Here is a 16580-nt window from a genome sequence, read left to right as displayed (position 1 = left end):
CCTAGGGAGGAAGGAAAAAGAATTTCATTACATACAGAGTGTGGTTATGGTCACCACAAAAGAGACTTCTGGGCCTCCTGCTCAAGCATGGGCTGTGCAAATGTACAGCCCCCTTCTCTCAGCCTGCAGAGGAGCCTGCCATGGAAACATCCACCCTGAGTGCAGACAGCCAGCGCCTACCTTCACCCTGACCGTCTGGTCGGACAGGCTGCTCATCATGTCATTGATGGATCGGAACAGCTGCAGCAGAGACTCCACGAAGTCGGCCTCTCCTTTGTTTTCATACAGTCTGCAAAGAAACACATGACACTGAGGGGTCTGGCAGAAAACCCGCCACTTTTTCTGATCATGCACCTACAGCCATGAAGGGAGCTGCTTGGGTGACACTTTAGCATGTGAGGCCATTTCCTCAACATCCATGAAACATAGAGGGCAATTTGGCAATCAGATCAATGCAGATCACTCAACTACAGAACTATGCCTCCATGTTAAAGATGCTGATTCTTAACGATGCTATTTATTGCTTTTACCACCGTAACAGAATACATTGTATAAGTCTGAATAAGATGGAACATGTACAGAAATATACAGGAGGAATTGAGGAAGGAAGCGACAAAGACAGGAAGAGAAGAAGGAAATTCAGCTTTCATCCCACTCCACAGAATTAACACTATTAATGTTTTGGTGTGTTTTCTGTGAGTGTTTTTAAACCCATAACGTCACATAATTGACAATCGCAAAGACAACACTTAATTGCCTAAATTCAACATGCTCTAATAACCACTGAAAATGACATTACTGCAGTACTTTCAAAATTACATTATTTCAGAGTAATGATACCACACAAATTCATTCATCTTAGAGTCTGTGGTAACTGGAAAATTTTCAAGAGGTGGAGTACATTCAATAAGTCGATAACGGGCCGAGCCCGTGGCGCACTTGGTAGAGTGCTGCGCTGGGAGCACGGCGACGCTCCCGCCACGGGTTCGGATCCTATATAGGACTGACCGGTGCACTCACTGGCTGAGTGCCGGTCACGAAAAAACGACAAAAAAATAAATAAATAAAAAATAAGTGGATAACAATGAGGTTGTAAACTGGTTACTTGTATGCGTGTATGCTAATATATTTTGCTAATTATAATATGAGGGGTATTCAAAAAGTTCGTGGAAAGATTCATATTATCTTTTAGTTCTGTTTCCATAAACTTTCTGAAGTATCCTCATAAGTTTCATCTATAAATTATTTATTAGCAGTTACTTCAAGTTGCTGTGTTACTAAAAATCAACGCACTTGCATTTTAAAATACTGTATCTCAGATGCTTTATTAATACAGACTAGTTTTCTGTCTAATTAAAAGCATACCCTACCTGAAAACTTGTATACAATGGAAAATTTTGTAAACTAAGTGATAATTAATTACCCCAGAGGTAATCTTGTATTCAAATGAGTTCCACTGTAAAGCAACAAATTCTGTGTAAAATGGGAAATTGCAACCTAGTGTATCTGTTTTGTAAATAAGGGTTTTCAAATTGGGGTTTGCTTAAATGATGTACCAAACAATTAAAACTACGGAGTCATGACCTCCTGCATACGGGTGGCATGGAGACCTTTTGGCAACTGGTGCAGACGCAGGGAGGCTTCAAGCATGTCCTCATTTCTCCCTTCAGAACAGGTGCCAGTTCCTGGAACTGGAACTGCATGAGGTGGAAGACTAAAAAACAAAATGAAAACCCCTATAAAGCAGAATGGAATTTTTATCAGTCTTCAGAGAAAAGGGCTGGAGTTGGAAATTGCCAGAGAGAAGGGCCCCAGGTAACACAGCAGACTCTGAGATGAAAACCCTGGAGAGGCCAGGGGCAAATTCAACGGGAACTAAGGCTTACCAAGGCTATAACAAAGTCTTGACGATGTACAGTCTCTGATTAGAGTAAGGTGGTCAGCCCCACTTTCTCTGCCTAGAAGCACAGGTGAATTACCTCTGGAAGAAAGTCACATCATCTGGAGCTTCTATCTACAGTTTTACATATACGAGAGGTCTTCAAAAAGTTCATGAAAAGATTTGTATTATCTTTAATTCTATTTTTCCATGAACTCTTTGAAGTACCCTTCTACACGGTCCTGCTTCCAAACAAAAATTACTAAACTCAGCAAAAAACCAGACCACATGGCCAAATCAAAGAAAAAAAGAGGACAATAGAAATAGATCCACAGGTGACCAGGATATTGTAGTTAGCTAACTAGAACATCGAAATACTATAACTAGTAATTTTAAAACAGAGAAAATAGAAAGATGGAAAATAAAAAGATGGAGAAAATAAAAGGTATGGTGAAGAATTTTAGTAGAGAAATAAACTTAAAAAAAGAATCAAATGGAAATTCTAAAACCAAAAAATATTATATCTAAAACTAAGAATGTATTATATGGGATAACTAGAGAGTAGAAGACACAGCAAGAGACAGAATTAGAAAAATGGAAGACTCCACAGAAAAACAACTAAACAGAAGTATAGAGGAGGATAATACAAAAAAGAGTGTTGGGGATATAAAGACACAATGAATAGGTCTGATATCCATGTAACTGAAGTGCAGAAGAAGAGGGAGCTAATGGGGCAAATGCAACATTAGAATACATAATGGCCATGAATTTTCCAAAATTGATGAAAGACACCAATCCAAAAATTCAAAAATTCAATGTAGGGCAAATAAAAAGCAAAGCATTTCTATGCAACCCATAGCCATAGTAAGACTGCTAATAATCACAGGGGGAAGAAGAAAAAAAAAAAAAAAAACTGTAAAAGCAGCCAGAGGGAAAAAAGATGCCCTTTACCTTCAAAGATTAACAGTAAGTCTGAAAGCTGACTTCTCACCAGAAATGAGGAAAACCAAAAGAGAATGGAATAACATCTGGAGGAGGATAATAACTGCCAACCTAGTATGCCACATTAAATGAAAATATCTTTCAAACACAAAGATAAAATAAATCATCTTCATGCAAGCAAAGACTCTAGATGACCTACACTAAATGAAATTCTACAGGGAGTTCTTGGGACTCAGAACAAAATAAGAAGTTAAAGGAAGGATAAAAACAATCATAAATATAAAACATATTGAATGAATAGTGACTTACAAAATAGTGTAATGTCTTATGGAGTTTAAAATATAAGTAGATCCGAAATGCATGACAATAACAACACAAAAGATAGGAGGAAGTAAATGGAGTTAGAGTGTTCTACTTTTCTAGTCATATCTATGTGTAGCATTATAAGGGGAGTAGTAACAGTAATAATCTGAATTATTTATTATAAAGTCCAACATACATGTTACCATCACTAGGACAATCATTAAAAGAATGGTAGAAAAATGTTTAACAGATATGTTAAGAGAGCAGAAAATGGGCTGATAAAATGCAGTCTGATTGGCACCAAGGCTAAAAAGGAGGAAAACGGAAATGTATAAATCAGTAAAAGAGAAAGTTAATAGGAAGATAATAGATATAAACCCAAAATATTACTTAATTACATTATACGTAAATGAATAAAATACTCAATTGCTAGACTGGATAAAATAAAAATACAGCTATATGCTGCTTATAAAGAGATAGACTTTAAATATAAAGAAACAGAAAAGGTGAAAATAAAATAATAGAAAAAGGTATTCCATGCAAACACTAACCAAAAGATAAACTCTTCAAATTAATTAAGGAGTAAATCCACAAGAAAGACATCACAATTATAAATCTGTATGTCCTGAATAACACAGATTCATAATCTATAAAGCATAATTAATGAGGCTTTAATATTTTTAAAATTTTACCAAGAACTTCTCAAGGATGAAAATTTATTCATCAGTTTTTCTACTGTCAACCAACATGTTTAGAACATATAAAGAGTTAGCATTTAAAGCAATCCCTTTTAAGTACCTTTCTGTAATGAAAGATCACTGGGAAGTCTCTTAAATCTCATCTCTTGGTTTTATCAAATAAACCAGGAAGAATCACTTGTTTGACCTACCTTGAGATGGAGTAAGGGCTGGGAAGAAAGAACTCAGAAACATATTGATAAATAAATAGATGAATAAAACCTACTCATTCCGTGGCGTATTTAAATAAGTATTCATTACCAAGGATGACAGGGTCTTTGTATATTAACTACATTGTATTTTGTGGCCCAGGGAATGATAGCAAAAAGACAGATCTGCACAATTTATTCATGATCAATAACTAATTATTCACAAAGCTAACACCAGATGACAGGCAAAACTCTACAAAGCACAGGAAAGACAGAAAAAGAGCCAAGCAATAACTAGATTTAGTCATTTGATTCAGAAGCTATGGTGCAGTACGTGTCTGTTTTCTGGCTCTCTAGTTAATGTGATCCGCCCACACAGAAAGACAAACAAAAACCAGAGAAGTGCCCCTGGCTGTCAAGAATCTTTCAGTAGGTTCTCCAGGAACCAAACGTCTTTGGGCCAGAGCTTTTAAGCTGCTGTTCTCATTTCAAAACAACATGAGCCTTCTAAACAAAACCAAAAGTATGAAATTGCATAGCAAGAAAGAGAGTAAGATAACGGAGATATGCTTCAATATCTTCATCTCCAAAGTTTCACCTCTTTATTCTTTGGAAGAATAATTACTGTCAATTATCCTAGAATTTAGCAAAGCTACTGCATTATATAAAAACACAGCAGACCATTTTGAAAGAAAAGGAAAAACAAGACATCTCAAAAGTTTATTCCAACTGCAAAAAGAAAAGCACACTTGTCAATTCCAGCTGGGAGCACAATTGTTTTTCACCCAAGGTAATAAATGTGTTGCAGGTAAGAAAATGAGAGCCCTAGTTTGTCTTCTTCCCCACCTCTAAAACACCACACATACCTGCTTCGAGCTAGTTACAGATCACACATTCTAGACATCTGTGTGGGACATGAGACTGCTAAGTAGACTATACAAAATAAGAACATGATTTCATCTAAAATTAAGCCTTCCATATGACAGAGAAAGAAACAACTGAAATGTTATGGTAGGACAACAGGGAGGAAGGGTCAGGAGGACGGCAAGGCAGGGGAGCACTAAAGGACTTCAGCCCTACTGCCCATGACAGTAAGGTCAGGGAATTTTTCCTACCATAAAACTGTAAGATGCTAAAACACCTTCTCGACAGTTTTCGACTACAGATTTAAATTGAAGAAGTGGGGGCTGGCTGGTTAGCTCAGGTGTTAGAGCACAGTGTTGTAACATCACGGTTGAGGGTTTGGAACCCATGCTGGCCAGCTGCCATAAATCAATGCATAGATAGATAGGTAGATAACAACTAACACTTATTAAAAAATAAATTTAAGAAGTATTTATCATATCCACACAAAGGGGCTACAACTGTGTTCTACATTTTGTAAACAAAATGTTATATTTTCTCTCCTCAAGAATCGTAGAAGTTAGCCAAGAACCACATTTAGGAAATATTTAGAGAAAAAAAAAAATACGGTCAATAAACTATTAAAGTCTAGGATACAGTCGGGGCTCAGAAGTTCAGTATGTATGGAAGAAGGAAGGGGCAAAGAAGGGAGGGAAGAGAAGGAGAGAGGGACGGAGAGGGGGATGAGACCGTCGACAGCACCGTGATGGCTGCAGCACCATGATGGCTGCAGCACCATGATGGCTGCAGCATCTGATGGCAGCACCATCTGATGGGTAAGGTCAGAGAGGCTCAGACAAGGCCCCAGGGAGGCTCAGGAAGCCTTTCTGCCTTTTAGCAATTGCTGCTCCTTGGCTTCTGACCACTGCATGTCCTCGACGGTCTCAGCTCTTTCGACAAACAAGTTAACCCAGCAAAGAAACTCAATTTGGAATCAGGCACAGCTCTTGCTGGGTCCACATCAAGACAAAGGCAGTCAAAGAGATAGGGGCCTGTACCATGCTGCCAAGCACCAGAATGAAGGCACTTTTGAGATGGATGTTTTCAAGGAACACATACACCTCCTGGGTCACGGGCAAGGGTCGGCTGAGTATACTGCCCCATTTCTACATAATCTGTTAGAACTGTGTCCCATCTATGGATCGCTTAGGACTTCAATGAATTAAAACCAAAGAGATACTGGTGACAGGAGTCTCAGAGATTGACCCCCAAGCTAGTAGGCAAGAAAAGCCTCTGCAGAGCCTACTTAAGTAGGATTTAGTAACCAGGAAAGAGGTAACAGACATTCTGGGTTAAAAGTATGGGGAAAAGAATGTGAACTGCCTACCCATTACGTATCTCTCCCTTACTCCTTTTCCAAAAGAACCCCAATTTTGTTGAAAGCATCAATGAGCCCATCTAAAAATCCTCTTCCGCCTCCCTTGCATGCATGCAGGTAGCCACAGTTCCAGCCAATGAGGCAAAAACACACAACACTGTAGGGATGGGGGAGCTGTCTCACAGGAGAGTGGATGGCACAGCTTCTTCCTTGTCTTCCCTGCTCCTCCACCTGGAATGCAGATGTGATGCCAAGAGGAGCAGGAGCCACCGTGGCACCATGAGGTAAAGAGACAGGCCCTAAGGATAGTGGGGCAGAAGGACATCCGGGAGCAAGTGCATGAGTTCTGGATTCTTCCCCTGGGCTCTGTGTTGTGTGGGGGACGGAAAGGTAAACCTCATCTGGTTAAGCCACTTACATTGGAATTTTCTGTTCCACGCAGCCAATCATATTCCTAACCCCTATAAGAATGATCAAGCTAAATAAAGTTAATGAGCCATGGTTCTAAGATCTTATGCCACTTACATTTTAAAATTTAAAGAGATTAAAGACAGAGGCAGAGAAATAATTTACTACTGGTCTGCCAGGGTGACCTCCATTTTTCCTAAAGCAGCATTATCATGAAAAAGATTACAGCATTTAGTACGACAGCAGAAAAACACCAATGATCAATGCACGTGTCTTTTAATTATGAGTCTCTGAATGAAATGGAAAGTCAGCAGTGTATTTACAGAGGAGAAACGCCTCATCAAACCCCTGCCTCAATGGCATATTGATCACAAACTGCAGAGATTAAAATTTTTTCAAATAAAACACAACAAAATCTGTATCACCTGACTGTTGCCTTCAAGTTCATCCTCCCCCCTTATTGCAGATTTTGGTCTGGAGTAATCACAGACTCAAAATCAGTGGGGAAAACACACACGAGCAAGACGGAGGGTGCCAAGAAGTTCATTTTCATAAAATAATTTTATTGAAATAACATCAAACAAAATATAGGAAATCATAACCTAGTTTAGCTTGTTTTTCACACTTAATAGTGTGAAAATCATTGATGGCTTTCCACCCTTAAGAAAAGAGAAAGCTCCAGTCCACAACAAGGGTCATGACTATCCATATAAGTAAAATAAAAGAATGAGCCTTTGATAGCTCAGTCAAGGATACAAAAGCACGATGCCCTCATTTTTACACATGTTGTGTCTTCATGTGTAAAAATGGCAGCATAGAGACTGGTTCTAATTGTGGGAACCCCAGAGTGGACGTAAACACACTCAGTTCTTTGACCGGGAACAAGGGGGCTACGACCCTTGGGTCAGTGGTGTTTACCAACTGGTTTGTGACTTGTGTAGGTCCACACTCAGCCAATAACTTGCTGTTCTGCCTTTATATTTATCACAGTATACGTAAGATTGAATTTTGAGTTCTTTCCCTTTCTCCTGGGCCCTTCTGGACACGTCTGCTTCAGGCAAATAAAAATAAAGAGAAAATAGGAAGCTGCTGATTTGGGTCCACACTTTTCAATTCCCAACTTTCACTAATTAGAGGTAATTCAGAGAGACCTCGGTTCATGAATTCCATCTCTGTGTCTGAAACTCACTACAGGAATAACGTCCACCTAAAATGACCAACAACCACCAACCTCACTCCTGTAGGTCACCCACAAAGTAGCCATGCTCCAAAAGAAACAAGCGGAGGGATCAATGTCAATACCCCCTTTTCACGTCTCTTCAATCACAGAATGAAATGTTACGGGCCAAGAGAAAGCTTTTTTATTTTAGCACAGTTCTTAATCTGTATATAAACCTAGAAAAAATATGAATGTTCTCTATGAAATAATGAAGTCATAAATGCCCCAATTTAAAGTTCAAAAATAATTCATATGTTCATCCAGACTGCATATGAAAGTGTCACTAAGCTTAAGTACCCAAAGGTCCTTTTGCACAGAAACTTCATATGTGGAAATGTGTCTCTGGAACTAAAACGTCATTCTGGTTGTGGGAAAGAGAGGAAGGACGTCCCAGAGTCTCCCCAAAGAGGCCACTTAAATTGAGTTTGGTTTTTCCTCATCGTTGCTTGTTTGTTATTTTCTTTGTCCTTGTTCTGTTAGGGCTTTTTGCTAGATGAAGATACACTGAAAAGAGCTTCAGAGCCTGCAGTAGATACCCGGGTACCACACGTGAAGCATCACGGATGTCTGACTCACACGCACACAGTTCAGACTCAGGAACAGTGCACTCCCTTGTCGGCGTCTGCATGTGACACACAGGGCACAGTCGAGGCAAGAGTGAACTGCCCCACCCAGTGTTGCTAGGATTCGCGCTTCTCTCCTGCTTAACAGCAAGGAAAGAAGGCAGGCAGAGGAAGGGAAAAACAGAGGAGGAGAGAAGGGGAAAGAGGAGGAGGAAATAAAGCGCTTCCCAAAAGTGCACTCGAGAGCCAGCGCGGTGACACCTACTGATTGAACAGTATCCGGGAGCGCACGATGAACTTGAAGATGTACTCTAAAGCTTTCATAGCTTTGTACAGCTGGTCACTGATGCCTGGCTTCTCGGCATTGTCCACGTAGTTCCTTAATACTTTCGTCAGTTTCCTATTCACAGTGGAAACACACATTAATGACAAGTTCATACAATTGAACATCTCAACTGATGAACAAATGCACAGATGAGGTTGTTTGGTTTTGGTTTCTGCTTATCAGTAAGTATATGCACATTCATTTCCTAATCAGATAAAGTGACTGATAGAACATCTCTCAGAGGAGCACGGTCTGAGTAATTAATAAGCACTTTCTAGGCTTCACAAGTCGTTCGAAGCACATTAAACATAGGCTCCAGTTCAATCTTCACAGCACTTATAGGGCAGTGGTATATCACCTTATCTTACAGGTGAGGAAGCTGAGGCTTAGACAGGTAAACGAACTCTACCAATGTTAAACAACAAAATAGAAGGGGTGCTCATCAGAAAACAGCCACGAAACTTTTTTTCAAAAAGGCATTAATCTGAAAATGTTCTCATACTGGATGGTGATGGTGACAGTTTCTCAGCATTGTGAATGTACTAAATGCCACTTAATTGTACACTTTAAAATGGTTAGGTAAACTTGAGGTTATGTGTATTTTACCACAATTTTAAAAAAGGCACAAAACAGCACTTGTTATTAGAAATCATCTCAGCCACCTCTATTCATTTTAGTTGATCTTTCCAAAACTAGATTGTTTACACTGGAAATAAAAATTTTAGAAGTAATTTTTCAAATAGAAAACATTTTAAAATTTTTAATAAATGCCCTAAGAATTCCTATATGAAAGAGTAAAAACAATATATGAGAATTATTGGTGGTTCATGAGAAGACTTTTAAATATTTTTTACATTTCATAATAATAGGATCCTCCCAAAACATTTAGTTTTAAAAGCACAATGACTATACTTCTCTCAGTTTATATACTTATAAATTGTGATCTAAAAACAAGCAACCCCCTTACATGAAAATATTTAAAACTTTTTCCATAATAAAGAAGTTTATACAACTCAGATAAAAATTGATCACACTTATTTGTAAATTTTCCATCCCACTATAGACAGTTAGTACAAATAATCTAATGTTGGAAGCTTGGCTTAGATTCGTAGCTTCATAAATTATTTTAAGGGCTTAGTTCAGAGTTTTTATAAAACTTCCTTGTTTAAAATGAAGAAAAAAGCATTAAAATTCTTCTATTTCACTGTAATTCAAATAACCAAAAGTTCAAATGATAACAGATTTATTCGAAGCTTCAGAATATGTGATAAGGTTAATTTAAACAAACATATAAATAAAAGTAATCGATTTCATTAATAAATACATATAAATTAAGATAAGAAGTAAAATGCTTGCTTAGCAGAGACAAGATGTGGGAAAGTCATAACACTGCTTGTTGGATAAACAGGCACGATACTTTAGAGAGTAAACTGGCCATATATATCACAATACCTATCGCAAGTTAAAATATTCAAACCCTTTGACACCAGCAATTCCACTTCTAGTAATTTATCCTACAGAAACAACTGCAAATGAATTAAATGATGTTTACTGCAGCACGGTCTGCACTACTAAGAATATGAGGGTAATTCAAAAAGTTCCTGGAAGGATTCATATTATATTTTAATTCTATTTTTCTTCAAATTTTTTGAAACACCCTCATATATAAACAATGCAAAGGTCCATCATTTGAGGACAGGTTGAATAAATTATAAAACATCCCTACGATAGAATACTGTACAGCTGCTAAATACAAGAGATAGGGCCAGAGGGGAAGACTCTATCACTAACATGGAAAAAAAGCCACTTACACTGTTGAAAGAAAACAGGAGCTGCAAAACAGCAGGTCTACTGAGGTCTATTCTGTATTCTATATTCTCTTCCATTGAATTTTTTGTCTATATTTATGCCAATATCACACTACTTTGATTACTGCAGTTTTATAGTAAGTCTTGAAATCTGGTTCTTTTTCCAAAAAATTATTGGGGTATTCTAGATATTTTGCATTTCCACATAAATTTTCAAATTGGCAAGTCAATTTTTCACAAAAGCATACTAAGATTATGAGATTGTGTTGAAACTATAGAATAAATTTGGGAAAAATGTACATTCAAGCAATATTTTATTTTTTGACCCAAGAACATGGTATATATCTCTATTTATTAAATTTCTCTCAGCAATGTTTTGCAGTTTTCAGTGTAGAAGTCACACTTACCTATCATTAAATCTATTCATTTGTATGTTTGATGATTTTTTTGATAACACAGTAAATTATACTGTACTTTTAATCTCATCTCCCAATTATTTGCATACATACAATTGAGTTTTCTTTGTTTTGTTTGGGAATATAGTTTTATTTTTCTTAATTGACAAATGATAATTTATAATTATGAAGTATACAATGTGATGTTTGATAAATGCTTACATTGTAGAATGATTAAATCAAGCTTTGTACCTCAAGTTTCCAAAGTTTACCTACTAGTTCTAGAAGTTATTTTTTGTTTGGTTAGTTTGGAGCTTACTTAAAATAGACTTTTTTCATGCATATAATCACATTGTGAGAAAATATAGCTTTACTTTATCTTTTCAACTGTTTTATCTTCAGTTGCTTTTTCTTGCTTTACTACACCACTACCAGTACAATATTAAACAGGCATCCTTGTTCCAGAACTTAGGGGGAAAGCTTTCAATGTGTCATCATTAAGTATGAAGTTAGCAATAACTTTTTTTAGATGTTCTTTATCAGATTTGAGGAAGTTCCCATCCATTTCTAGTTTGCTGAGGTTTTATCATAAATACATGCTGAATTTTGTCAAATGCATTTTCTGCATAGTATATTGAGACTGAACGCTAAAAGCATTTTAAATTTTATTTTTTTTTTTTATTTTATTTTTTATTTTAAATTTTATTTTGTCGATATACATTGTAGCTGATTATTGCTTCCCATCACCAAAACCTCCCTCCCTTCTCCCTCCCCCCCCCCCCCGACAATGTCCTTTCTGTTTGCTTGTTGTATCAACTTCAAATAATTGTGGTTGTTATATCTTCTTCCCCCCCCCCCCGGTTTGTGTGTGTGTGTGTGTATGTGTGTGTGTGAATTTATATATTAATTTTTAGCTCCCTCCAATAAGTGAGAACATGTGGTATTTCTCTTTCTGTGCCTGACTCGTTTCACTTAATATAATTCTCTCAAGGTCCATCCATGTTGTTGCAAATGGCAGTATTTCATTCGTTTTTATAGCTGAGTAGTATTCCATTGTGTAGATGTACCACATTTTCCGTATCCACTCATCTGATGATGGGCATTTGGGCTGGTTCCAACTCTTGGCTATTGTAAAGAGTGCTGCGATGAACATTGGGGAACAGGTATACCTTCGACTTGATGATTTCCATTCCTCTGGGTATATTCCCAACAGTGGGATGGCTGGGTCGTATGGTAGATCTATTTGCAATTGTTTTTAAATTTTAAATAAGCAAAAATAACATGATGCTATTTTGTAAAACAAGCAGACATCATCGTCATCATCATAATATTAATAGAGGCATGGAAAATAAATCCAGAGACAGTGGCTATCTCCAATATGTAGCATCATACACGAAGAAATTTCATTTCCCTGCAATATAACATTTTGGTAATACGAGATTTTTTTTCTTTTCTTTTTTGCATTGAGCATGTGCTATTTTTAAACTATGAAGGCAGGAGTGGGAAGAAGCAATGTTCAATTCTGCCCAAACTGCTACAATTTCTGACACTACTGGCCCATAAAATAGTAACCCTTGTTCATAAAGATGACCCTCAAGCAACGCCTTCTAAATCATAAAAGAACAACTAAGTTAACTTCAATATAGTCTCTGTTTTTAGAGAAACTGTCCAAATATTACCAGCATAAGTACAACCAGTGAGACAACAACCAACAAGACTATCAATTAACCAAACTTCTCCAGACAATCAATTCTTATGTAATCAACAAGCATTCACTGCAGCTTTTAAATATTCACCATATTCATAAAGGTGCCCCGATAGGGTACTCACAGCAGGTCAAGTTAGGTTGTGAACCAGTATGGGCCAGACTTTTCATCCAGATTATTATAGTAAGACATTATAAGAGCAACCTCAACTATAATTATGGATGATGAGTAACTATTTCATGCTTTGATGAATCATAATAAAAGGCTTTTTGGGTGGCTGAGTGGTCGTGCAATCCTTTCTAACACTGATCAGGTTAGAGAACTCTAGCAAGGAAACCTGGAACTCTCAGAGGAGCATTCCTGCGAGAGAGTGCTGAAGAGCCTTTGAGATCCTCCCGCTACACAATCTGCTGGCCCAGCAGCTAGGGAGCAAAGCTTACCATCTGCTGCTGGTGGTGGGTTTCAATGCACAGGAGAGCATCTAAAGTCCTGGCATAAAGCCGGCTTTACTTGGTTTAACTTATTTTCCCAAACTTACTAGACCACACACATTTTCTTATTACACCTATTAATAACCCAGGGAATAAACATTCCATAGAACACATGTTGGGAATTCTTCCAACAGATTAATCAAAGTAAAGAACAACAAATAATCATGATTGCAAGGAGAATGACCCAGGACCAGAAAATAAATCTATCTGCCAGGCCAGCCTATAAGTGCACCAAGATCAAACCCCTTGGCACTAGCTAGAGAGAGGCAGACCAAATGCAGCATCCGTTATGTCAGAGAGCAGACCGCAGCAGCTCCATAAGAGGTAACTCCACAGACAGAAAGGAGTCCAGGCATGCTGGTTTTATGGAAGAACAGTCCCCAAAGCTCCCTCCCTTCTCGCTCAGACCAGTGCTGACCACTCCCATGTAGTGAAGCTGGAGGCAGAATGCTAAAAAGTCATGCCAGTTGCCAAAATCTTTCCTTCCTTCTCTTGGAGTTCTCTGGGAAGAAAGGCTAAAGATCTCAACATTTATCAAGGAAAGAGACTATATGGACAAGAGTCTGACATGAACCCAGGTCTGCCAAGGCCTTTTAGCGGGGAGGAGGACAGGAGACCCTCCGCGATACACTGAGCACGAGATGTCAGCTGGCCCAAAGAAAAACACAAGCACATCATCAACGCAAAGGCCACCTCCCATGATCTGGGTAGAACGATGTGAATCCAAAAGGACTCCGTGGTATCTCAAGGTATAAACACTCAGATTCAAATTGTTTAAGAACCACTGGAAGCTGCTAGTTTATCAAAACATGGTGAGAATACTTATTTTCCAAAATAAAAACTTCCTTTTCAGCATATTCCAGAAGCTGAATGAGAGGACACTGATTCTCGTATCTAGGTCCCATCATAGTTTAAAGATAAAATGGTACTTTTTGTTTTTCCCATTGAGTAACATGCCAGAAACCCCCCACTGTCATTTCTCCACCCGTGAGAATAAAGCGTTGCTCTCTCCCAACAGCACAGCACAGGAAGGACAATGCCAACAGGGGGACATAGGATGCAGTGTGGTAAGCTGATCCACTGTTCTCATTTTCTGACATTAAAGTATGAAGTCCAATCTGTGAAGAGCTGTTTGGCCACATTTCAATCAAGAAGCAGGATTCTGAAAGTGAGCACGCTCGGAAATCAGGCCATATCTACAGCAGTCTACAGGCCCCTTCCATAAACCCTGCATGGTCGGTCATGTTTTGGTTGCTAGAATGAGAAGGTACCGCCTGACTCCCCCTCATGGTCTGTGGGGAATTATACAACATGCTGGCAAACTGGGCATCTCTGCTGAGTGAACAAAATGTTTTCAACAAACATTGATCAGCAAGCAAGCACAAAAGACTCCTCACAGCCGGTTCTGGATGCTTGAGGACCTTGCAGCGCTTGCCCACTGAGGGGCCTCACCCACCACCTTGCAATAAACATGCACTCAAGGCAGACACGAAGGACCCAGGCACAGGACTGGGTTATACTAATAGCTGGCTTCAGGTACCCAGAATCCTCTGACCTTGAGTTCACGGCTGCACGCAGGCAGGAAAAACAGGTTTTTACCAACGTATGTTCAAGGCACAGATGGGAGCTATGACTAAATTTATGGACACTAAAGAGAATCATTTCTAATAATTGTAAGTGGGATGTTTTTAAAGAAATTATGTAAATCTTTATTTTCCCCTACAACACAATAAAAAGTTTGAATGCAGGCCAGTAAATCCCCCCATGAGACAGCAAGTAATTCATCATAATAAATCTAATAATAATGAAACTCAATAATTGCTTAGCGCTTTCTACGTGCCAGAGATTATTCCAAGCACTCTACATATAATAACTCATTAAAATTCTCATACAAACCTACAATCATGCACTTTTTGAACACAAGAAGGCTGAAGCCCAGAGAGGTTAAGCAACTTGGCTAAGATGACAGAGCTTGTAGGGGACAGAGCTTTAATTTAAACCCAGGGAGCCTGGCTCCAGGACTGTGCTCCTGAAAACTAGATGAGCCTAAACGTCTTATGCTCCCAGTGATGTTTTACTAGACCTCTGGGTACATATTGGTAGGGTGCGGGGTGCGGACAGGTAGAGAGTAGCTGGGTGGGCAATAAGAATCCAAGTTAGTTAGAGCTGAAGCTTGTGGAACAAAAGGGAAGGCTCTTTAAAGAGCAAAGAGATATCCTGAAAAGTACAAAACTGAATTTTATTAACACTAAACCACCAATAACCTCAAAACAAGAATACATGCATTTATTCATTCATCACAAGTTTGTAGGGCTGCTGCAGCAGGGCAGGCACTCTGCATTCATATATCAGCTTCATCGAACATAAACTGAAAATTTTAAAGATAAAGGGAAGGTGTGGAGGAGAACAGAATGTTACGATAATTTATCACGTATCTCTTTCAACAAGATTCTTAGGTCTGTTAAGAGGGAAACAATAATAAAAAATAGAGAAATGAACAGACATAGATAAAATGTACAGTCATAGATATGAAAATGACTCTAAGTAACAAACATGAAAAGAAATAAATAAGTATTGGTTTTAAAACAACACAAAAGAACTTACGTGTAGGCTAATGTTGCACTAAAGTGTTTCTTAATGTAGGTTTCCAAAACAGGATTGAAATGCTGAAATTTTCTATCAGCAATTAGTCCAATGATAAATACCTGGCAAGTTAATCAATAATACTTTCATTAGCAACATAATGTAAAGGACTTTAAAATCTTCATCTGAACCACTGTGTCAGGAAACGAATGATAACATTTTCAAACAGAAGATGCTCGCCAGTTTATCTCTCCTTACTCTAGAAATGACACTTGCTTACGTGTAGTTTAACATCAAAAGAAACCTTCTACCTCTCCAGTTCATCTCCTTCGATTGGATTTACAACTGCAATCGCGTTCAAGGTCACTGTGAGGGATCGTTCCCCCCCCTCCCCCCCCAGTTTCAAAGGCTGCAGCACAAATGAGCACCTGATGTCTGAGCAGATGAAGAGTAAGGGCCTCTTACCAGAGCATCAAACACTAACGTATCAAAAGTCTCACTCTCCGAGTTCTCCATCATGATGTTGAAGAGGGCATCCAAGGTGTCCTGGAGGAACTGCAGAGACAGGACAGGTTGACTGAGACTCTCACCCAGTTTCCCTCAAACTGAATAATTATCATCGCTGGCAACATTCTGAATACCCACCTTTTTTCAACTACCTATAGAGCTATCAACTCCTGAGGTTTTTTTCAGGCATTAGGTGCACGAGGCAAAAATTTTGGAGGAGTGTGTTTCAAACAAAGAAACGTCACCCTGAGTCAAGCAAGTAAGAAACAGAGAAGAGGGATGTCCTACTGTCCCTTGCCCCTCCCCACAAGGACCTTCCCAATCCTATTCCTGGTTTTCATGAG

The 16580-nt window shown here is 38.5% G+C and overlaps 1 protein-coding gene across 4 annotated transcripts in view; it reads right to left on the bottom strand.

Annotated features, from left to right (window-relative positions):
* The window catches only part of DOCK1 (dedicator of cytokinesis 1), a 489712-nt gene that overhangs the window by 349789 nt on the left and 123343 nt on the right, over positions 1 to 16580 (bottom strand). For all 4 annotated transcript variants that reach the window (XM_063103414.1, XM_063103416.1, XM_063103415.1 and 1 more), the window contains exons 20-23: positions 16195 to 16284; positions 15751 to 15851; positions 8687 to 8821; positions 181 to 289 (exon numbers count right to left, since the gene is read on the bottom strand). In XM_063103414.1, coding sequence (XP_062959484.1) covers positions 181 to 289; positions 8687 to 8821; positions 15751 to 15851; positions 16195 to 16284 — 435 coding nt within the window. The remainder of the gene's footprint in view (positions 1 to 180; positions 290 to 8686; positions 8822 to 15750; positions 15852 to 16194; positions 16285 to 16580) is intronic.

Source organism: Cynocephalus volans, chromosome 7 (assembly GCF_027409185.1).
Source record: "Cynocephalus volans isolate mCynVol1 chromosome 7, mCynVol1.pri, whole genome shotgun sequence".
Taxonomy (NCBI): Eukaryota; Metazoa; Chordata; class Mammalia; order Dermoptera; family Cynocephalidae; genus Cynocephalus; species Cynocephalus volans.
This window is presented reverse-complemented; position numbering and strand designations above follow the sequence as displayed.